Genomic DNA, 23,680 nt, shown 5'->3' with positions numbered 1-23,680 from the left:
TAATTCCAGCATTACAAAAAATAAGCTTTCTTCTTCTCCTCCTCTGCCCTTTATAAGGGGTCAGGTCAAATGGCACCAAGATTCCAAGAACAGCAATGACAAAAATAAGCCAATTCATGATAAATTGCACACAAAAATTTATAAATACACCCGACATTGATGTTTAGCTGATTTACAGATTACGTCAGAAATCAGCAATTACCCACAAATCCCAAGACCTTTAAATTCATTTAAATTCATACATTGTGAAATGCTTTAACATTCAATAGACAACATTTACAACAAAAACTGCACTCAGTAGAGCGCATCCCCCCACCAGGCTGAACAGTTTACGTTTTATATCCGACTGATAGGCCACATCTGGATCCGGACTTGAACCAAAATCGAATCGGCTTGTTCTTGTCATCTATCCAACTCATCCACAAAGTTTGTCACAACTCGTCCACAACTTTTTGACATATCAAGTTGGTAATCATTTTGGACACAATCTCTCAATTGTGAAAAAAAAAAATCACTTCTGACTACAACTATGAGTACACTAATCGTGCTGGGTGTGGGATTAACAATCTGCTAGAAGTTCAGTGAACATAAATCTATGTAGTAATCAGGATCATCATTGTCAGTTTCCATGAGAAGTTTTGCCACTTCGTCTGCATTCACACGCGCCATTTTAAAGGGTAATGACAAGAAGCAAAAAAGAAAAAACACACCATGTGGTACTCAGCACATGGTCTACCATTACCAATGACATAATACCAAGGTAGATTCAGTGCTAAGAACAGTCCTACTAAATAGCTCGTACCTGGTATACGAAATTGAAAATCTTGTCCCACTGCCAGCTACGAGTTTTCTCATAATGTGGAGTTTCTCCACCATTTAATAAGAAATTAACTTGGATTTGCTCATGGAAGGGTTAAATTTGAAAATAAAGTATATGCACATCCATACTTGGCTTGCAAATGAGAGTGGTGTATAATTATAAGAGTTGAAGGAGGAGGAGATTGGGACCATACTTTGTGCAGAGCGTTGGTGCTGCTTAAGCAGTCTCCTTGGCTATTGGGCACAATCCTGGACGGGTCGCCACTCCGATACAGTATACCAGCATGCTGGCACTCATTTTTGCCATCCTCGAAAGAATGACAGGCTGCGTTAACCCCACCTGGTATTAATTCAACAGCTGAGTGGGATTTGAACTCTGGATCCGTCCAGAATTGTACCCAATAGCCAAGGAGACTGCTTAAGCAGCACCAACGCTCTGCAAAGAGTATGGTCCCAATCTCCTCCTCTAAAAGGTGAAGAATCAAGTAGAATATTAAAAAAATTCTCGTATCCCGATCTGGTCTTCACCAATCGAAAACAATTCGTTGTTGTCACACACCAAACTGCCTGGTGTTGGCTTCACGGTTTAGGTGGCTGAATAACATCCGAGGGTCTCGAGTTTAAGTCCCTGTTATTTCACTGAATTAACACCACGTAGGTTGATTCTGCCCGTCATCCTTCCAAGGTCGGCAAATGAGTACCAGCTTACTGGTGGTGGGGGCATTGCAGCAGCAGCTGGCACAGCCGCATCCCCAGGAAATTATGCAGCCAAGGAGCCACAGGCTGCATAAAATATATAAAACAGACCCAACCTGTCCCCCAAGTTTCATCTGAATCCATCTATAACCTTTTCAGATATCCTGCTCACAGACAGACAGACAAATGTGAAAACATAACCTCCGTCCACCTTCGATAACAATATGCAAGGGAATTTTTCCCTCTATAACTCAATTTCCCTCCATAAAATGGCGCGATAACATAACCTCTGTGCATTTTCCTGTCCTTGCTGTAGACTTGGTTTAAAATACTGCAAAACTCATGCCATGCCTTCTGCCATATATTTCCCCTCCTCATAACTGAACAAACAGGCCGCGCATTCACCTTCTGTCCATTAGGCAGCCAAAATTGAAACAAAATCCCGTCTTTTCCATGCAGTTCCAAAATGTCAAACACAAAGGGAATGGCAGGAAGACGCTTCAATGCACTTATAAAATTACTTAATCACTAAAGAACTATAATGATAGAACCCCCTTATTCAATGCTTGTAATACAACAAAAATTGTCCACTTGGTCAGAAATGTGGTCAAAGTGAACTTTGTTGAAGATAACTGTTCATACTGTACTTGCTGTATCAGTGAATACTTTTCCATAATTTTGGGGACAATGGTCTCATTTTTCAATGGAAGCTTTATTCTCATCATTTAATACATAAATGTCATTGTCTGTGTGTAACACCAATCATGCCAAACCTACTGGGCCAATTGCCACCAAACTAGGCACATGGACCAAGTTCGACCCCATGGTGAATATGTGCTACTTGGTTTCATCTGTAGTCGCAGAGGTTCTGGAGGTCAGGTCGACAAAAATTTTCAATGTAGATGTGTATTGTGTAGCACCACTCAGTGGTGGCAGAGGGTATTACACGCAAGTTGTCGAGTTAACTTGCATTTCTGCACTGTGCAGTCCATGTATGCCTGTTATTGGCTTAATGGCTCGGCGTGATGGGCTTGGGATCCAAGGAATCCAAGTTCAAATCCCACTTGGCTGTTGAATTAATAACAGGTGGGGTTGACTCAGCCCATCATCCTTCTGAGGTCGGCAAAATAAGTACCAGCTTGCTGGGATTATAATCGAGCCATTTGAGTATCTTGCGTCGGAGTGGCGACCCATCCAGGATTGTGCCCAACAGCACAGGAGACTGCTTCAGCAGCACCAACACTCTGTACAGAGTATGATCCCAATGGGGAGATGGAGGACAGATCCTCAGTGAGTGGGAATCCCCAAAGACAACCTCCACTAATCAGGGGAGGCAGGGGGAGGAGGGTGGGAGTTCAGAGGGAGGGGAAGGGGTAGGGAATGAGATGGTGGGAGTCCAGAGGGAGGGGAAGGGGCGGGGTGGGAGTCCAGAGGGAGGGGATGGGATAAGGCAGGGGTGAGAGGAGGGAAGGGAAAGGGTGGGGTGGGAGTCCGGAGGGAGCGGTGGGATGAGGCAGGGGTGAAAGGAGGGAGAGGAATGGGTGGGTGGGAGTCCAGAGGGAGGAGATGGGAGGAGTCAGGGGTGAGAGGAGGGAGAGGAAGGGATAGGATAGGAATCCGGAGGAAGGAGGCAGGGTGGGATTCAGGAGGGACAGGGTGGGGTGGGTACAGGCAGCTGAAGGGATGGGATGAGGGAGGGGGAAGGGTGGGAGGAGGAGAAGGGGCGGGGGGGGAGCCAGCATTGGCTGGCAATGCTGAGTTCCCCTACTCGTGTGATAATAAATCACTGTATATGTATGGTGTTCTACCATGGAATACAAAAAGTTCTCGACAGAATATACATATCAAGCATCCATCCATTATGTCAGGTGTTGGCTTAATGGTAAGGGTGGTGGGATCCTGAGTTCAAATCCCCCTTGGCTGTTGAATTAATACCAGGTGGGGTTGACTCTGCCTGACATCCTTCTGAGGTCAGTAAAAGGAGTGCCAGTATGCTGGTATCCTGTGTCGGAGTGGCGACCCATCCAGGATTGTACCCAATAGTCAAGGAGACTGCTTAGGCAGCCCCAAAGCTCTGCATAGAGCATGATCCCAATGGATGGATCCATGCACCAGGCATTATCAAGCATGTATATTTCACAATGTATATTAGTCTGATGACCCTTTGAACTCCTCTCATATATGGCATGCTGCAGAAATCCTGCTCAACAATCCTATTTTGTTTTTTCCTTTGTGCTTGGGTGCACGAGCCTATTAAAAGATTGACGTGGATCAATGGACAACATGCCACCATCGACATTTTTGGGGGAGAATTGTTGAGCATTGGCCTTTGTGGTAATCGTTATTTAATTTAATTGTGATGACAAACTGAAATGACTTTCTCCATGTTCCGACCCAAGTGTGATGGCAATGACCGTCGCAGCATGTATGAACTGCATTATCTCTGGAGCATAATATTGTTACGGAAACTTATGTCATTCAACACTTCAATCTCAGAGCGGAGACATGAGGAGATCTGTTGGAAGAGAAAGGGATGGGGCGAGGTACATGGGGTAAACAAGATGGACACTGCAGGGACTTTCAGGAAGGAAAGTGGGGAATTTGAATGAGGTGGGTTTGGGGTGGATTAACGGAGGTAGAAAGGATCATGGTTCTGGATGGGGGAAGATGAGAGATGGTGATGAACTGCTGTTTTGAAGACTTGGAGGGAAGAGTGGGATTAAAGAGAGTGTGGGAGTTTGTTCCAGAGGCAGGAAAAAAAAATAGGAATGAAAGAGTGAAGGTGAGCAGTGATTCTTGATTTTGGTAGTTTCACCAGAAGGGTATTGCTGGCGGACCTTGAGCGCTCTGCGGAAATATGGGCGGGGGGGGCACAGATAACAGACAGAGCAGGGGGGGTGAGGCCAGAGACGAGACTGGAGAAGACAGAAAGGCGACCGACTTTGCCCACAGTGAGAGAGTGAGAGACCCAAAGACTCATCCGCATCGCGGGAGATACCAATGATCCTAAATGCCTTGGTTTCCACGGCATGAAGCTGAGAAAGGTGAGAGGCGGGAGCACCAGCTCAGAGGGGGAAGCAGTACTCCATCAGGCTGCGGACAAAAGCTTTGTATGTGGTCTGGAGCTCAGGTAGGTGTGTCAAGGAAGGACTGCACGACGGAGGATGCCCAGTTGGCGACTGGCTTTGGAGGCCAGCTTGGAAATGTGGCTTTCCCAGGAAAGATCATGGCAGATAGTAAGACCCAGAAGCTTGAAAGAAAGGACTTCTTCAAGAGTATTGTTGAGAAAGTAGATGGAGGTTTTCCAGAAGGTCCTTTCGGAGAAACAGTGAGAGTGTGATTACCATTAAAATTTCTACCATTTACTGTATTTATACTATTTACTACTATATTTATACTATTTATACTAGTTTTTTATTACTGTTAAAATTTATACTTCCAAAAAGTCTCAAAAATGCTGAAAAATCAGCAAATTTTGAGGGGTTGTGACAGAAAGCCCTGCTAAGAAATGAGCATCTAAGTTCGTTTTGAATAGTTTTGAGAATGTAGGCTTAACAGCCTGCTGGTGGTTGTACGATGTACTGCCTTCAACTTACGTATCTCATGTATATCTGCATCCATTATTTCATGGAAGCTGTCAAACAATCTACGAGTATTAGCTCATGTTCATCTATTGTGCCATTGCATTTGCACCTTCCTATGTAATCCCCTCTTGCACATGACAAATGTCAGTTGGGTACGGCAGTGACATGTTGATGAGAATACGAGACGGATAAGCTGGAAATAGTGGGTTCAACTCCAATTCAAGGTAGCTATACTAACGATGTTATTCCCAACTATTGGAAGCTTAGCATGTTCCAAGAGAATGACCATATTGTTCTCAGATTCAGTAAAATCCTAGCTGACTCATTAATAACTGTCATCCATCTGCTATACTATAATAAAGAAGGACTTTCTGTCTGTTTGCCTGTCTGCCTATCTCTCCATTCCCAAACTACTCCCTCAGTTTTGGGGCTAACCCTGCCAAACTTTCTGTGGAACCTTTTGGGGTCCCAGCGGGTGGCCGAAGGTGGGTGGGACGTTTCATAAATTTCTCAAAACAAGTACAATTTTGAGTTTCCGCCTGTACGAAAAACTGCGCCTTCTCAGCATGTAAACACATTCATGACTTCGGCATTCGCGGTTTCGCTATTTACTGCACGTGGACATATTCGCTGGTTCAGTAATATCTTAATACAATTGAGACTTTGCATTTCCACCCATACGACGCTAACCTTTCTCCAAAAGACGGAAAAAAGATGAAGAATCCAGTCTATCAAGGAGTTTTGCAGGTGAATTAAATTGTCCGCGTGTCGACACATTAGAGGGCTTGGTATTCGCCGTTTCAGTAGAATCCGTGTATGGACTTTTCCATCAACATCACACCACGTTTGCTTGAGCCTTTTTGCTATTTTTTTTCTGTAATAACCCATTTCCTTCACCATTGTACATGAGAGTCAATCCACCCTGCCCAGCCAACACCATCGACATCACCATCAGCTTCATCATATTTAAAGGTACATTGATTTTACACAGTACTACTCCCACAGTTTTGGGGCCAGCGCCACCAAATTTATGTGCAGCTTTTGGAGTCCCTGCACGTGTCCTTAAGTGGGTGGGAGTCTTTTTTAGATCCTCGTGGAGGATCTCTAAGTCTTACTCACGTTGTTGTTCTTCATCTTCTTCTTTTGGACTTTTTTGTTTCACAGCCTCCAGTTTTCATTGAAACTTCCTGAAACTTGGCGTATATATGTAAAAAAATACTCTGCGCAGGCAATAACCATCTCCGAATTTGAAAATTCCTCCTAGAAAAAAAAGTTATGACATCATAATATCGCCGCTAATGGAAATCACCTATACCATTATCTCTGAAACTAGGCAAGCTGGTTGAATTTTGTTTGTGGGAATCAAGCCGGGCATTAGCACTGATAATTTATCGCAAACCTGATACATCACAATGACGTCATATTCGTTTTTCTGACGTCATCATTAAGAGGACGAGGATCTTAGCTCATTTGAGCTTGTTGAGCTCCTGGGCTCCCACCTGTGTGTAGCACGGGTACCTCGCTGGTGGATTGATAACCTAATGACGTGCTCGTGGTTGACTGATTGTCTTCAGGGCAGCTTGACCAATGAAAAGGGAGCACCATCCAAAAATCCCCTTTTCTCAAATATAAGCCAGGACACTCGTTATTGCGCGTACCTCCACCACGTAATGCCTGATCCACGAGAACATATCTGGCCCAATACATTTTTTAAATATCATGCTACTGTATATATCATTTTTGGCCCTATCTCTCAATGGTGAAGAATCACTTTAAAAATTATAGTACTTGGATCCACATTCGGATCTTCACCAATATCTAATCAGTTCGTCCGCGTCACACACCGAACCGGTCCACAAAATTTCATCCAGATCCGTGCGCAACTTTTTGAGATATCCTGCACACAGGCAGACAGACAGAGAGGGGTGAAAACATCACCTCCTCAGAGAGAAGCAGCACTACATCCTTCAGTGGTGGAGGTAAAAAAGGGGCACCTTTTATAAAATACTAAACAGTGAGTATCCACATGTGTTTTTTAGGAAAAGCTTAACATGTTTTGTATATTATATAATGTCGATCTATTTATCCATGCTTTATAATGCGTTGAAATGTAAAATCGTTTTGATAATTTCAGAACAATGGAGGCTGCAGTCCCTTTGCAAAATGTAACCACACTGGGCCTGGGATAGCTACGTGCGCTTGCTTTCAGAACTACATTGGGGATGGCTACACTTGCAAGGGAACAATCCTGCAGGTTAGAAGCTGCACTATCAATTTTAATTTTTAATTTGCTGCAATTGTTTATTTCAACCCATGCTGTTTGTGATGTCCTCACACTTTTGTAGCTTAACTGTTTTCTCCCAAAAGTTGTCAGTGTTATCAAATGCATGACTTGTGACTATTTTTGAGTCAACATATCCGAGGAACTGATGTGCGACAACAAATGGATGGAACAATAAGAGAATGAATGATGAAAAAGAAAGAGGGAGTGAGGAGAAGGGAGGCACATCATAACCTATACACAGGAGATCTTGGATTTGAGAATGGGAGGGGGGTGGGGTGGTGGTGGTCGACAAGATAATGGGATGATAGAAATGGAAGATGATACGAGATGGTAGTGCAGTGCCACATTGAAGCTCTGGAACATAGAGTGGGATTGCATTGTCCTTCGGAATGCGATTTCTTCAAGTCGGTCTGGATTTAAAAGATTAACAAAGATGAGGTTTTTTTTGTTTGTTTTCTATACAAGGTCAAGACTCATGGAAAACTGAGAACACTGGATGGATCAGGATGCAACAGAACAAAAGGAACAGTGGAAAGAAGGGGGAAACACCAACAGTAGGGTTGAAGGATAAAATAGAGAGAGAGACTTTGAAAATATGGGAAGTGGGGAGGAAGGAGGGACATGGCGAGATGCACGGGGTGAGCAAGATGGAAACAGGAGAAAGTTCCTGGATGAACATGTGAAGGTGTGTCGAAAGAGCAATCGGAGCAAGACCGAATGGAGATCGTTCAAAAAAAGAGGCTACCAAACTTTCAGTGATGGGAGAACAGCACGGCTCTTGCTTCAGCTTCTTTGTGGGAGGTGCCAGTGATGTTGAGAGCTTTAGATTCCACATCAACCATGAGTAGGAGGGTCGAGGAGTATTCCAGTGAGCACCACACAAAGGCTGTATTGGTTGTGAGCAATTTAGATTGAGCAAGCAAGGATTTGTCAAGATGGAGGATGCCAGTCTTTGGCTGGCCTTGGAAGCCAGCTTGAATACATGACTTGCACATGATCAGCCGAGGGCATCAACAGCACAGCCACACCCTCAGCCAGTGATGCTACCCCACAGCCTTGTGCTGCATACGAACAAAGAAGAAGAATGGTGCAGAGCCAAAGAAGAAGAATGGTGCAGAGCCCAAAATCTCAGAGCACTGAACTTTTTTCAGTGATTGATTGTGGAAAGATAAAGGTAGGTTTATAAGACATGACAAGGTGAGGGCATGAATTATGCTCGGATTGAATGACATGTTACATTTGTCAGACCATTGTCTGATTCTTTTCATGTCAGCAAAGAGGGAAGTAGCTGCTGCTGTACTATCGCTGAGGGGAGAGACAGTACGGCACAAAATGGAGTCATCCGCAAAGAAGAAAAGAATATTATCCAGGACATTAGTGATGCGATTTCAGTTTATGAGGAGCAAAACTGGACCCAAGATGCTACCTTGGGGAACTCTACTCTCCACTAGGAGAAGATATTATAGGATTACATTGTGGGGTGTATGCTGACTTTGTGAGTGGAGGAATTTGGCAAGCCAGGTATAATGGTGGCCTTAGATGCAACAGGGAGAAAGCTTGGCAAGCACTTCGCAAGAAAGCATGCTGACTGTGTGAAATGCCATAGATATATCAAAGAGGACAACCCTGACCTCATGTTTATGACTCAGGGCCTCCATCCATAGTTGAGAGAGAAGCAGCAGGACATCCAAAGTTTAATGACTGGGTCCAAATCCAAATTATTGAGCAGACTTAACGTTGTCTGAGAAGAGGGAAGGCTCAATGTCAGCTGGATTGGTTCTTTCCATGACCTTGTTTAAAATTGGGAGTATTTTACTGGTCTGTAGTTGAGGAAATACATTTTTTCACTATTCTGTGCCCCCAATCAGACAGTAGATGACGTAAAGTCAAGGACAGATTGACAAGAGCAGGCAAGGAGAAGTGAGAGCAGCACTGCAGGATTTGAGAATACAGGCGTCAGCATCCTTGGGGCCATTACAGAGGCCGAGTTGAAATGATTCGGAACATTTTATCTATTTTCAGGTGATAAAGTCACATTGTAAAGTAGGCAGTGTGTATTCGTGGGTAAGATGGGGACAGAGATGGATTGGTTGGGTTTACAAGCTTTGGAGTCAAACACAGAGTTAAGACATTCCGCCTTATCTTCAAGTGGTGTCTCCACTGAAGCTAGCTGAGGTGAAAGAGGGATTGGAAGTGGAACAGACTCCTGAAGACAGACTCAACAATGCACCACAAAGACTTTCAAGATGGAGGCAGATTGGAAAGTTCAGCCTCAAGGCGAGCCAGATATGTTTTCTCTCACCTGGGGGAAAGAAACACACCTGCGCGCTCTGCAAATGACCAAGGTCGCCCTCGGTCAGTTTCGCCTGACGCAATAAGAAGGCAAGCTGCTTGATAGTGACTGCCTTTCCGCGGGATTCAGTGTACCAGGGTCACGAGGGTGGATTTGATAGCTGCAGACGACATGGAATAAACTTGTGCATGAGAGAGGAAGCAGGTTTTTATGAAGCTATTTCCAGTCTGAGTCAATAACAGAGCAGATGAGTCAATGGAAGACCAGAATTTTTATTTTTAAAAATCATTTCTAATGATAAGAATGTGCTGTAATTGATTTTATAATCTCGCAAAAGGCAAGAATGTCTTTGACAAGAACTGAAATGCTGTGACTTTGATCTCAAGCGAACATTGATTTGGTTTAAAAATTTAAAAAAGTGAAATAATAATCTAATTGTATTTTGTTTGCACTTTTCCCTTTAGGTCCTTTCGTCCAATACTGGTGAATCGAGCGTTTATTTAAAAATGCAGGTAATATATAAATCAACTGTTTATAAATCAAACCCTGCCTGGCATTTCCAAAAAGCTTTCCAAAAAGTCTGTGAGCCACTTTACTTTGAGTCCCTCTGTAATGTAAATGTTTGTTTATTGTGTTGGTAAACATTGTGTTCGTTGGTATCCACAAGTGTCCCATATGTTGTTTTTTGCTTACTTGGTGTTTGTAACTTGTTTGGCTTTGTCAAGTTTTCACCTCATTCTCCATCCTGATCTCTTTACTCCTGACTCTTCTCCGTCACCCCCAAAACCGTCCTTTAAATACTGTTGACTTTTATTTTTTGGAATAATCATTGCACCCACCAAACCTCTCTTCTTTATTTTAATATTGTGTTGTATTGATTGTTTATGTTTAAAAAAAAAAATATGTATATATACAGCATTTTCTGTCTCTGTCTCTGTCTCTGTCTCTGTCTCTGTCTCTGTCTCTGTCTCTCTCTCTCTGTCTCTGTCTCTGTCTCTGTCTCTGTCTCTGTCTCTGTCTCTGTCTCTGTCTCTGTCTCTCTCTCTCTGTCTCTGTCTCTGTCTCTGTCTCTGTCTCTGTCTCTGTCTCTGTCTCTGTCTCTGTCTCTCTCTCTCTCTGTCTCTGTCTCTGTCTCTGTCTCTGTCTCTGTCTCTGTCTCTGTCTCTGTCTCTGTCTCTGTCTCTGTCTCTGTCTCTGTCTCTGTCTCTCTCTCTCTCGCATAGCCACATCTTTTAAGTTACAAACTCCAAATTCAAGGTACAAACACAACTTTGTGTGTGGGGGTTAACATATGCAATGTGGCTGCAACCTCACGGGGTGTGGGGGGGGTGTAAATACTCCATATAAATGTGTACCATGTAGCACCACCTAATGGTGGTGGCAGAGGTTATTACAATTTCCTTTTTCACTTGGGCAACGCTGAGGTTAAAGCACTCTTCTCACGGGTAAATTTGTCCTCCTCAAAGGGCAGGGGGGGGCGGGGGTGGGACATGAGGACGGAGAGGGGGTGTGTGTTGAGGGGTTAAAGCACTCTATGCATGGGTAACTTTTCTTCCTTTCCTTCTTCTCCTTCTCACCCAAAATTTTTGGCAAATACCAATGACTAATTGGTCCGTCAGCGAACCGACAGGTAGGCTCTGAGAGCAAAAAATAAACAAACAAAAAATATAAACAAAATCCTTCTTTTCTTGACATCTACTCATTCCTGAGTGATTAATTTTTTTTTTCATTCCTTTGTGTGCTTCTCTGAGTGAGTTGGATGTAAGTTGTAATTAAGAATGTTTGATCCTTCTGTTCTCAATCTGCATTTCCCATTCCCATCTCTCCTTACATTTCCTTCCTTCCATCCCATTCTCCCACACTTGCTGCCTTTGTGCCCCTTCCCATTTTCATTCTGCCCTTCTTTGCCAGCACCAAAACCTACATTTTGTAGATAATTTCCAAAATACAGTGCAGTATTATTTTCGACAGGCATTTAATAGTCCACTTTTTTCCAACGTTGCTGTAATATTTGTGATTGTGTGCTGGAACTTGGGCTGCAAAAGTGTGGGACATGTTGTTATCAATCTGGTTGAAACCCTTCATATGTCCTCCCCTTTCACAGAACCACCTCCCACACCCCCACCCACACCATCCGATCTTCTCGCCATTCCACACAGCTATACCCCTGTCCCCACCCCCAGCTCAACAGCCCCTCATCCGGATCCTCCTTTTTCCCATTCCCTCCACAATATGTCCCCTCCCACTTCCCAAAGGGCAATCCCCAACTTCTCAATTCCCCCCAACTTCTCCTCAAGTTGGGCTTGGCTCTTCTTATCACAATCTTGTGAAAGTGTTTGCCTCCTTGATGGTTATCAGAGAGCAGTTCGATAGTGTGGATTGGTATTATCTGAAATCCACCTTATCCCTCACAGACTGGTCCACAATCTCATCTACTTTTGAAATCAATAGTTTCTGGAATTCTTTTCTCGACAGACTGCTTTCTCACTCTTCTCCAAGTCTTCTCATCACACATCCAATTATATTATTCATCATCACAATTCTGATTGACCGAGGCATATGTGGCAAAGCAATCATGAAAAAGCAGCTTATGTACTCCACCAAGAGGGCCAACCCAACTGGGGGGGGAACCTACGATCACTCCCCATAGGCCCTAACTAGTGAGTAAAAGTCTTTAATGAATTTGAGCCAAACTTCAAGCTCAACTGCAGTCAAACCTCTCAAGTCTTTTTCAACGTCTTGGAGCAACTGGTACACATTCCACTTCTGTACCTTCACCCCCGAGGATGGAGTCATGTTGTAGACTGTTCTGGAAAAGCTGAATGTCTTGAGACTGTCTTTGCTGATGAGGCCAAGGTCCTCAATCCCTCACTTCTGCCACACACCCTTCCACCAAAAACAGATTGCTCTCTTCAGCACACAGACCTCCACTGAGGTCAGTTTCAACCACTGAGGTTGAAACTTATCGTCAGTATTGATACCTCCTCAGCAACTCATCCCGATGGCACTAGAATGGTCATCATCAAGGACGATGCTTCAGCATCTTATGCTCACCTCTTTCCTCATTTTTCTGTAGCTTTTTCTCACATGGTTTCCTATCTCCATTTTGAAAAGTTGCAAGCGTCACCCCTTTTCACAAGAAGAGTTCCAAGTCTGAAACAATAAATTATAGACAAGTCAGCCTTCTCCCTATCAGAAGCAAAGTGATGAAATCTCATTGTTGCAGACCTCAGGTATTATCTATTCTCCAACTCCCTCATCTCTGATAATTGGATTTTTTTCCCTAGCTAATCCACCAAGTAAATTTACTTATTTTAACCCAGCAATGGATAGATGCACTAAATCTCAAAATGGAAATCAAGGCCATCTCTTTGGATATTCCACAATTTTTTGATGTTGTCTGGGACACAGCTTTGTTTTTCAAGCTGGCTGCTAATGATTTTCATATTTTCTTCTGTGAGCAGAAACAATGAGTTGCTGTTGCTGACATTGTCTTCAGATCACCCTCTTGAAGCTGCTTTCCCATCGAGCAACATTTTGGGACTGACCTTATTCTTGGTACCATATATATCAATGACCTTGCCCCTTCACTGGATAGTCTCCTGTACCGTTTTGCTGATGCCATACCTCTGAGAAACAGACTGCTGCAGCATCCATCTCTTCACATCTGGAAAATATGTCGTTATTCAGCTTCCAGAAACATGCACAGGGTGTTTCAAAAAGATTGATACAACTTTGACTTCCTGCCATTTCTTTGTTTCTTGACCTATAACCATTTCCCTTTTCAGGGTTTGGTGGTGTAATCGGGGTATTTGTTCGCTGGGAATTCTAGCTCCGTAACTCAACTATGCCATTGACAGTGAAGCATAAACAAAAGTGGTGGCTCTGTGGTGTGAGACTAAATCATATGTCGACACCCGCCGGAGGTTCTGCCAGGAATACGACCCCAGAACACGTGTTGGACCCACAAATTGTTCCATTCAACCTAATATGAAACATTTTGAGCACAAGGGTACAGCGCATGACCAGAGCAAGGGCAACAGTGGCAGGCCAGCATCAGTAACCAAGAGCCAAGCCAACATCAACGCTGTGTGAGATTCTGCAGTGGACGCTCCCAAGAAGTACCACCGCCGGCGCTCCCGGGAGCTAGGCATCAAACCAATATCAGTCTGGTGTATCCTCACGAAGGAACTGAAGCTTTTCCCATACATCATCTCTATGAGGTATAAACTGAGTCAAGCTGATATGAGAAGGAGACTTGATATGTGCAATTGGCTCAGTGTCAGGATGGAGTGGTACCCAAACTGGATCAACCTCATCCGGTTCAGTGATGAAGCCTATTTCCACTTGAACGGTGCCATCAACAACCTCAACAACATTTTCTGGTGGGTGTCTACATATGATTTAGTCTCGTACCACAGAGCCACCACTTTTGTCCTCTGCTTCAATGTTAATGGTATAGTTGAGCTTCAGAGCTAGAAATACCAGGGCACAAAGACCACCAAACTCTGAAAAGGAAAATGGAATAAACCAAAAAACAAAGAAATGGCAGGAAGTCCAAGTTGTATCAATCTTTTTGAAACACCCTGGTATTTCAAACCAATGGAATCCAATGCTCACTTTGTCCCACTATAAGGATCATCTTTCGAACCTCTCGTCTATATTGGCCAACCTGTGGAAGAGGTAAAGTCCCTGGAGCTGCAAGGCATCACACTCAATGGCAACTGGTCCTGGGTGGATTGAATAACCAAAAAGGCTTCCAAGGCAGGCAGATTCCTCAGTCGCGATAAACCACAGAACCAAGTCCATTCTGAGCCACTTAGAACTCATTATAGTGCTTAAAACTTTTTTTCATCATGGTGTATCTTGGAGTCTAGGTCCCTACTCTGTGCTGGTATTGCTGCTTTCCAAGTTGTTCCCAGGGAGTCAATCAAGTCCAAGGCTCTCCATGATATTTACATATCTTGGCACAATTGTCAAATCCAAATTTTGCTTTTAACCCATTCCAGCAAGAATGATGCATCCTCACTTTTTATCGCCACACTTCTGGCCTCACTTCTCTGACACTCTCATCCCTCTGTTGTCTTCCAGCCCACCAATGTCACATGGATTTTTACAGAATCCCACACTTGGTTATCCTCCCCAAATCTAAGCTCTCGACCTTCCTCTCGAATGCTCACTCACCTCCATTCCTTTACTCCTCTATTCTCACGATTGTGGAATGGACTGTTTGTAGTATCCCTCCCTCTATCCTTGAGGTGTTACCAATCATGAACTCCTGCTTTGTCCCCTACCTGCCCTTGCTCTCTTCTCTTGCTGACCTACCTCCCCTGCCCCTCCCCATTCTTTCCTGCCCCTCCCCCATCTTTAATGCCCCATTCCTTTATGCCACACATTATCTGTGTGTGCTGTTGCTGTCTCCTCATTCCTCTTTGATCCCCTACTCGTCTGAACCTGCTGCCCTCTGTTGTTCATCTCCTTCATGAGCCAACATTTCTGAATACACAAGCCAAGTGTTGGCTTAGCTGTTAGGGTGGCTAGCTTGGAATCTTCAGGTCCTGAGTTAGAGCCCTTGTCAGCCATTGAATCAACACCAGGTGGGGTTGACTCAGCCTGTCATCCTTCTGAGGTTGGCAAAATGAGTGTACCAGTGTACTGGTAATCGGGGCATTGCATCAGTGGCACAGCTGCACCCTCAGCCAATGATTCCACCAACAGTTGTGTGCTGAATATGAAGGAAGAGGATTTCCGAAATAAATAAATAAAAATCATACTTTCAAATTTTATAATGAAGTCAAATGATTCTCTTACTTCGACAGTTCTCCATTTTAATATTTCTTTTAGATATTATGAATAAGTTAGCAGGTTTGGGATGATATGCATATTACATACACGAAGGTTTTAAGTTTTTATTCCCTCTCCTTTCCCCCTTTCTTTTTTCCCCTTCTCCCTTTACCCTCTGCCTCATACACCCCGATTTTTTTTCTGATTACTCTTATCCCCACCCAAACATTTCCCCTTTCTTTACGCTCTCCTTGTTTTTTCTCACTTTACAAACTTGTTTCCCCCAATTCAGCACCATTTCCCTCCCACCCCCATGTCCTTGCAAACTTGTACCCTGAGTTATCATCTTCAATTATTAAGCCTTCCCCTTTATACCTGTTGTAGGGTTTGTTTATAGAATTTGTGCCCCCAATTTGAATGGTACCACAGAGTTTCTTAGACCCCGAGGAGTACCAAACCACCATTTAGAATTTTTTTGTCCCTGCACTCTCAACACTCCAAATTTCTAAACTGTATCAATTTCCGAGCTGTATCTCAGAGCCAGCTGGGACTTTTGAAATGAAATTTTGCATCAACAATGTGATTATAAAAAATATGAGGCTGACATATTTTTTGACCTTGACCTAATTTTAAGGTCATGACCTCATGAGATTTTTTTCACATTTTTCACCATAACTCGACAAAGGTTTGTCTGATGAAAACAAAATTGCCCTCATTAGATAGCTTAGAGAAAGCCACATTTAAGTTTAATTTACATTATACCCCTTTCCCCTCCCCCTCCCACCCCCAGGTTAAAGATCAATGTCTTATTTTTTTTATGTTGAAGGCTCCAGTCATGGACTAAATAGTCCTCATCGAGGCCAGGCCTTAAATAAAGAGAAATAAAAGAGAGAATGTAAAGCGAGGAGCGAAAATGAATGAGTAAGAAAAGTGTGTGAGGTTTATTTTAAAAGTGTGTGATGCTTGTTTGCAAGAAAAAGATATTAAAGCTAGCCCGGTAGCTTTAGTTTGAGTGAGACAGAAAGTAAGACCAGCAATCCAGATACGGAGAATGTAAGATTGTTCCGGGCACCACTTTAACGCTCCTAATTCAGAACGGTAGTACTATCCTGAGCAGTTGCTGTCCACAACCTACTACCTAAAGACCCCTCCCTTTACAGTTGCTGTCTTACACCCCTCGGAGTACTAAACCACCATTTGGGTTTTGCTCCTTTTTCTAGCAAATTCCGAGCCGTATCTCAGATCTGGCTGGGACTTCCAGAATGCAAGTTTGCATCAATAATGGGAATAAAAAGTTTGCAGGGTTAAGATGTTTTTGAACTTGACCTAATATTAAGGTCATAACCCAATTATAGACATTTTAGCATTTTTGACCTTAACTCGACTGAGGTTCATCAGATCGGAATGCACTTTATTAATTTGCGCTCAATTCCGAAATGTTGAACATCAAGATGTGTGGTGTTGGCTTAATGGCTGGAGTGGTGGGCTTGGGATCCTGGAGTCCTGAGTTCAAATCCTGCTCGGCTGTTGAATTAATACCAGGTGGGGTTGACTCAGCCTGTTATCGTTCTGAGGTCGGCAAAATGGGTGCCAGCATGCTGGTATCCTGTGTCGGAGTGGTGACCCGTCCAGGATTGTACCCAATCGCCAAGGAGACTGCTTAGGCAGCACCAACGCTCTGCACAGAGTATGGTCCCAATGGATGGATGGATGGATGGATGGATGGATGGAACATGAAGGTCATATGGTGGTCTGAAAAAAACATGACCTTCATTGGATCACGGGTGATCGCCAAGGGTGTCTCCTCGATCGGGGGAGGCTTACCTTTGGTGATCACTTCCTGATTGCAGACATTTACATGTCTTCTTGTTTCATAGAGTCATTGTAACTGGTGTTATATTGTAAATATAACAATAATAATCAATAATATTTGAAAAAATTGTCTATTTCAGAAACTTTTTAAAAGAAATCATCAAGTTGACAAGTTAGGGAGAGGATGTGTTGTTTTAAAACCTACAGACTGCTTTGAGGTGTTAAAAAAAAAAACAACTTTGTTGCCATGCTTTGCAGGTATCTAGGATTGCTGACCTTTCTGGTCCTGGGCCGTATACTGTTCTAATTCCAAATCATAAAGCCTTCGTCACTGACAGACAGGTAAAGTATCCAGTCCGTGATCCGAGTTGATGTTCGAGTTGACAATTATTTTCTCCAAACCCCTTGCATTTATCGATGTGCACGTGAGAGAACGAAATGTTTTTGTTTTTTTTAATGTTTATTGTACCAATCTTTTGTCCTGTGTTTTCTAAGTTGGTGAACCACTGGTCGAAAAGTGGGCAGATGCTCCAAATTTTGCGGCACCATATTGTGGCATGCAGCGAACTCTTCCTCATAGACCTGCAAGATAAGAAACAAGTGCGCAGCATCCATGGAGACCTATTTCACCTGACGAGCTCAGCAGTACGTTAAATGAGGAAATATGGAGATGGGAATGGCATGCGGTTTCTGGTACTCTCTTGCAATAACTGTCATAAGAACTAATTATATTGTATATAATTATATGCTTACTACATAAGTTCCAACAAATGTAATTTGCACTTAAACCATTATTTAATAAATAATAGTTTTTACAAGCTGAAAACGTGTTGCTTTTAAAGAAAATTGCGATTTTGAAATGTCTCTCAAAGAGTTTTCCTCCTTCCTTCATTTTATTTTTTTTCTTTCACTTTTTGGCTTTCGTCATCGTCCCTTTTGGTGTCTGGGGGGGGGGGGGTAGTGTAGCATATTTATATTCATTTTCAAATGCATTATAGCAGATGTTCTTAATTGAAACTTCAAATACAACATGAATTGAGATGCACCACATACAGTAAGTTTCACCTATGAAGCCCCCTCCCCTCCTACCCCCTCCCTCCCCCCCAAAAAAAATGTTGCACAGATTTGTCCATTACTTACAATGAATTACCCATGCAAGTAAAGAATGATAAATCGATAGGGAAGGAAAAGAAAGAGGAGGAGAGTTGTTTTTTTTTTAATACAGAAATCTAGGCTCATGGGGGAGCTAAACAGTAGAGGGCAGCAGGTTCACATCATGACAGTATCAAAGGGTTCCAGGGAAACAAAGGCATTACATATGAATACATGTGTGACAGAAAAGAACAGGCAGAAGGGGAGTGGAGGGGGTGGGGGGTGCAGTGAGAGTATCAGAGGACAGGTGTGCATTTGGCAGAAAGCATGAGGTGATGATGGGCAGCATTCTTGAAAGACTGAAGTTTGTTCCATAGATGAACTAATAGAGTGATGAAGAAACCGAGGTGAAAGCCCAGCTAAGAATTGGCAAAGGTAACAACCAGGTACAGGATTTTGGAAGATGCATGCAATCTGAGTAGACAGGTGGTGAGCAGAGGGAATAGAAGGCAGGAGAGCAATGCCAGAAATTAGGCAGTAGAAGACCCAGGCAACCAAACTGGCCAAAGTGGATGAAAAACAGATCTTGGGCCTCACTCTCCTTCAAGATATGCCATTGATGTGGAAAGCCTCGGACTTGATCAAATCCTGAAGAGCATGAGGGGAAGCCCCGATGACAGCCCGGATTTGTGAACCCACATTCCATGATATTGTCGTGTCCGGGGGTTTAGCCCCGACCTGGACAGATGGCCAAATAGTTCTTCCTTGGAGGTTCACTGCTGAGAATCTCGGAGATTGATGCGCGTGTGGGAAAGAAATGCGAGGTGCTTCACCAGGGCAGTAGCACAGCATAGGGGTTTTACTCTCGAACCCACAACAGATACATGGACACAAGCAAATGAAATTAAATTAAATGGGTACTTTGATGACAGTAATCAAATATATTCAATGACAAAAATTCAAATTATAATAATGAAAGAAAAAACGTGAAGTAATCTACAGCCTAAATTCCTATTTGAGGCACCTCCACACACACACACACACACACACACACACACACACACACACACACACACACACACACACACACACACACACACACACACAGTCATATAAAATAAAGAAAATAAAGAAACCCCTTTTTATTCCTTCACTTAGCTGAGTCCAGGCGATCTTTTTGCTGAGGAAGTGTGCTCGGAGCACATCGTCGCTGCGCGGGTGACCGCACCCCAAAAATGGCGCCAAGCAATTTGTGAGACAATATTCGATGTTATGGCTCCCGAACCGCGGTGTTGCTTCTTCATAAACCACACTTGCCGATCCCACCTGCAGCATGGCGCCGCTACCTTCGGTGATGTATACAACGCTTCGAGGTCCGTCTTTCACAACCAACCAAGAGTCAATGGCCAGCGTCTTGCTCAGCGTGCGGCCAATTTGCCTCAGTACGAATACGACAATCGCGCAGCTATTTCGTCATGCCAAGAGGAGAGCAAAGTGAGATCCTCCGTCCCAGTCATGTTCCTCTCACGACTACAACTGAAACCTCATTCTCCTTCATGCGTCGTAGGAAAGCCGACCGTAATGCCCTGCTCTTTCAACCGCTGATCCTGCCTCTCTCACTTCTGTCCTACTTCAAGCCTTCGTCTCCGTCCATGTCTGTCTCCTGCAATGACCTGCCTCCCTGTTCTCTTGTTGAGACGTGCTCTGGTTTCTCCAATTGCCTCCCTCACACCAAACTCCACTCGTGCGTTCACTTCTCGCTACGAGCTGCTTCCCCATTCTCTGACTAACGTCGCCTCTTCCGTGCTCTTCTTTATCCTACTCACGTCAAGCCCATCAATCATCAGCCTCAGGGGTGTGACTTCGCCCGCCGTCACCCTTGGAGGCAGGACTTCTTCCGACTTGGTCATGCAGCTCAATTGTAATGGTTGTTGTGGTTAGAAAAATGTAATTCTATCATTGCTGGTTTGTAATAGAAAAACATAGGGAAAAGTCACAGGGGGCGATTACATACTGGGGAAATTATCCTTAGTCCCTATCTAATTAACACCGCACCGCCCCCGTGTGTTGACACGTAACACTTAAGTTCACAGTTTCCCTACTTACTTTACATCAAGATCTCTTCTACATGTCCACGGGTCGGGCAACTCTATACGATCCTATCTTTCCTATGAAATTCCTCCATCTACCCCACAAACATAACAATATGTTAGATAAAGGTCTTCTACACAGTAATGATCTCTGTGCGGCTCAGAATGGGAATTGTTCTAAGGGGAACATTTAGTTATTTAGTTCCGTCAAGTCATGGCTGACTGATGACATTCATGATCATACTTTTCAAAACATCCCAATACTGCACTGCCTCTTGAAGCTCTGACAGAGACAGCTTGGTTGCAGTCTTCACCCCACCCATCCAGCACATACAAGGTCTGCCTCTCTCTATTCTTCCCTCAACCATACCCAACATGGTTGATTTCTCCACACTTTTGTTTTCTGCACACATGATATGTCGAAAGTATGACAGTTTTTGTCTTAGCATCAACGCTTCGAATGTACATGGATGGTGGTTTAATTTATTCAAGCAATGGTTTGTTTGTTCTTCGTGCAGTCCATGGAATTTTTACCATTTGTCTCAACACCACATTTCAAAAATGTCAGTCTTCTTCCTGTCTTTCTTTTTCACTGTCCATGACTCACATCCATACATTGCAACTGGAAATACCAGATCATTCACCAGCCCGGTGTCCCCAATGGAGCAAATGCCACAAGACAGCAATACTGTACTTGGTTTGTCTCGTCACATCTTTGTCCTTCCAGATCTTTGTCAATCCTGGCACTGCTGTTCTCCCGAACACTTACCATCCATTAATTTCCTTTTTGCCACAAATGTATTCATGTCTGATGCAGAAAAAAAACAACAAGAGCAGGAATTGCTTTTCAATACATGTCCCCTACCGATGTGATATTTTCTAAGTCCAAAAAGGGTTTAACTTTGTGAAAAATTGCCAGAAAGCCCTGAAACTTGAACTTGTTCTGTAACTTGTCATAATAAAGCCATATACTAAGTTTCGGGTGAATATGTTAAAGGGTATGGGGAAAAAGTCTGAAAAAAACCAAAGGTAGAATGGACAGATAGAGAGCAACCCTATAGTCTCTACCCCCCCCCCAAGCTCCCCCCAACCCATTTCACTGGCAGGGGACTAATAATGCCTGGGGTATGCACCAACAATAGATTCCATCACTTTGCTTCTGATGGGAACAAGGTTAACTGGTCTATCGTTTGAGTGCTTCAGAATTCAAACCCTTGTTGAGGATATGGGTGACATTTGCAACTTCCCAGGATGAAGGCTCGAGACCATCTGAGAAAAAACTGGCGAAGAATGAGGAAAGTGGAGAGGAGATGGTTGAACCCCAATTCTTGTGAATTAGAGTGACAATGTCATCAAGTCTAGTTGCAGAGGAGATGTTTGGATTGACTGGGAACCTCTCAGATTTGGTGTACTCGAAGTTCACATACTACAGAGAGCAATGTTGTTCTTTTTTTCTTTTGTTGTTTTTTGGGGGGAGGGGCTGGAGTGGAAGTGGTTGATTGAGGACCTTAGCCTTTGCAGTGAAGACAGGATTAATAAAGTCAACTTTTTCTTGAACTGTACACCAGGACTTGATCCTCAGGAATGAATGAACGGAAGGGGAATGGATACCAGAGACAGACATGACCAGCAATCACCATTGTTTGGAAGACCGTGAGAGACCTTAGAAGTTTGATCACAGATGAGCTTGATGTTCTGATCCGGCTCAACAAAGCACTGATGCACACTAATCACAGGCTATGCAGAGGGATGTTACATTCTCATCACTTAGGTTTGCCTTCCAGGTGGAGAATTGAATGTAAGCTATTTTTTGGGATTGCCACACCACATGCCTCAGTGTACCATTGTTGGGATGTAGAACTAGAAAATTGGATGCCTGAAGGGATGAACTAGTGAAGGAGAGAAAGCTCTCTTTTAAGGGAGGAATTCCAGGAACTGTTGAGTTGATGGATCAATCAGAAATTGTTGGTAGTTGTATTGAGAGCTGTTACTAAAATACTTTGAGCCATAGGTATCTCCTCCAGTTTGGCATTGAAGCCTGGTCAATGGTGAGACACTTTTTCCTTCATTTCTAACTTCTTCTTTTTTCCCCCACCTGTAGAACCAACTTCCACATTCACTTCAATCTCATTCTCCCCTCCAGATCTTCAAGACAGCTGTTCACCACCATCTAAAATCATCCCCGATCCAAAGCCATGATCGTTTCTACCCCCCCCCCCCCCCCGTGAACCCTTTCCTCGTTCCAGTTTTTCCTTCTTGATAATTTGCAGCTGAATCCATGTTGTCCACCCCGTGTGTCCTCCTCTAGCCCTCATTCTTCTCTCCATCCCTCTTCTCTACATAAGTCGGAAACATGTAGCGGGAGGATGTTTATATGCAGAAGCGACTCTGAAAGCCTCTGGCAGAAGAGACTCGCATAATGAGGTTGGAAAGGGGAACAGAAGTGGGAAATAAGGATAAATGAAGGAGACGATGAAGTTAATGGGAGAAGTATAAGAATGGAAGAGGGCAGACAAATGGACTTGGTGACCTGAGGGTAGGGGGTTGGATAATCTCTCTATCGAGTGCAGCCTGTGGCTGCTGGTTGCATCATTGGTTGGGATGCAGCTGTGCCGCTGATGCAGTGTCCCCCTTACCAGTGCACTGCTACTCATTTTGCCAACCTCGGAAGGATGACAGGCTGAGTCAACCTCCTGGTGTATTTTAATTCAGCGGCCAACGGGGCTTGAAATCAGGACCCTAGGGTCCCAAGCCGCCACGCTAACCACTAAGCCAACACCAGGCTTGGTTGGATAATAAGATGAGGGGACATTTGGGAGAGTTGCTTTGAATGGTGGGAGATCTGCTTCAAACTCTCCAGAGATATGCAATCAAAGGGCTGGAGAGCTAAGGGAAAAATAAATAGAGATTGCCGAAACAGGTATGGAAGAGGATTCAACTGGATGCAAGCTTTTATCACTATGTGGTCTGCATTTCTGTTGCACAATTTGTAGCATTCCATCACAACCATGAAAGCCAGGGTGAAAATATGAATTCTTAAATGGCCAAAGGAGTATGGTATTGTGTTTGTTTGTTTTTTTCATGAGGAAAACGATTTGGGTTTTGATGCTGGTCAGGGAAAAGCAGAAGGAAAATGGGATTGAGCACAGAGGCAGCAGGAGTGGGATGGAGGGAGTGGGAACAGCAGGGGAGCTTGGAATTGAGAAAAGTAATGTCGTAGAGAAGG

At 43.7% G+C, this 23,680-nt stretch overlaps 1 protein-coding gene across 1 annotated transcript in view; it reads left to right on the top strand.

The window, feature by feature from the left end:
- STAB2 (stabilin 2) overlaps positions 1 to 23,680 on the top strand; it is a 426,796-nt gene that overhangs the window by 306,592 nt on the left and 96,524 nt on the right. The window contains exons 45-48 of the mRNA XM_085899123.1: positions 7,234 to 7,353; positions 10,141 to 10,188; positions 17,531 to 17,614; positions 17,768 to 17,917. Of these exons, the coding sequence (XP_085755249.1) occupies positions 7,234 to 7,353; positions 10,141 to 10,188; positions 17,531 to 17,614; positions 17,768 to 17,917 (402 nt within the window). The remainder of the gene's footprint in view (positions 1 to 7,233; positions 7,354 to 10,140; positions 10,189 to 17,530; positions 17,615 to 17,767; positions 17,918 to 23,680) is intronic.

Source organism: Eptatretus burgeri, chromosome 10 (genome assembly GCF_056783735.1).
Source record: "Eptatretus burgeri isolate ZD-2024b chromosome 10, Ebu_testis_v1, whole genome shotgun sequence".
Taxonomy (NCBI): domain Eukaryota; kingdom Metazoa; phylum Chordata; class Myxini; order Myxiniformes; family Myxinidae; genus Eptatretus; species Eptatretus burgeri.
Note: the sequence above shows the minus strand (reverse complement) of the source record. Positions and strands in the feature narration are given on the sequence as shown.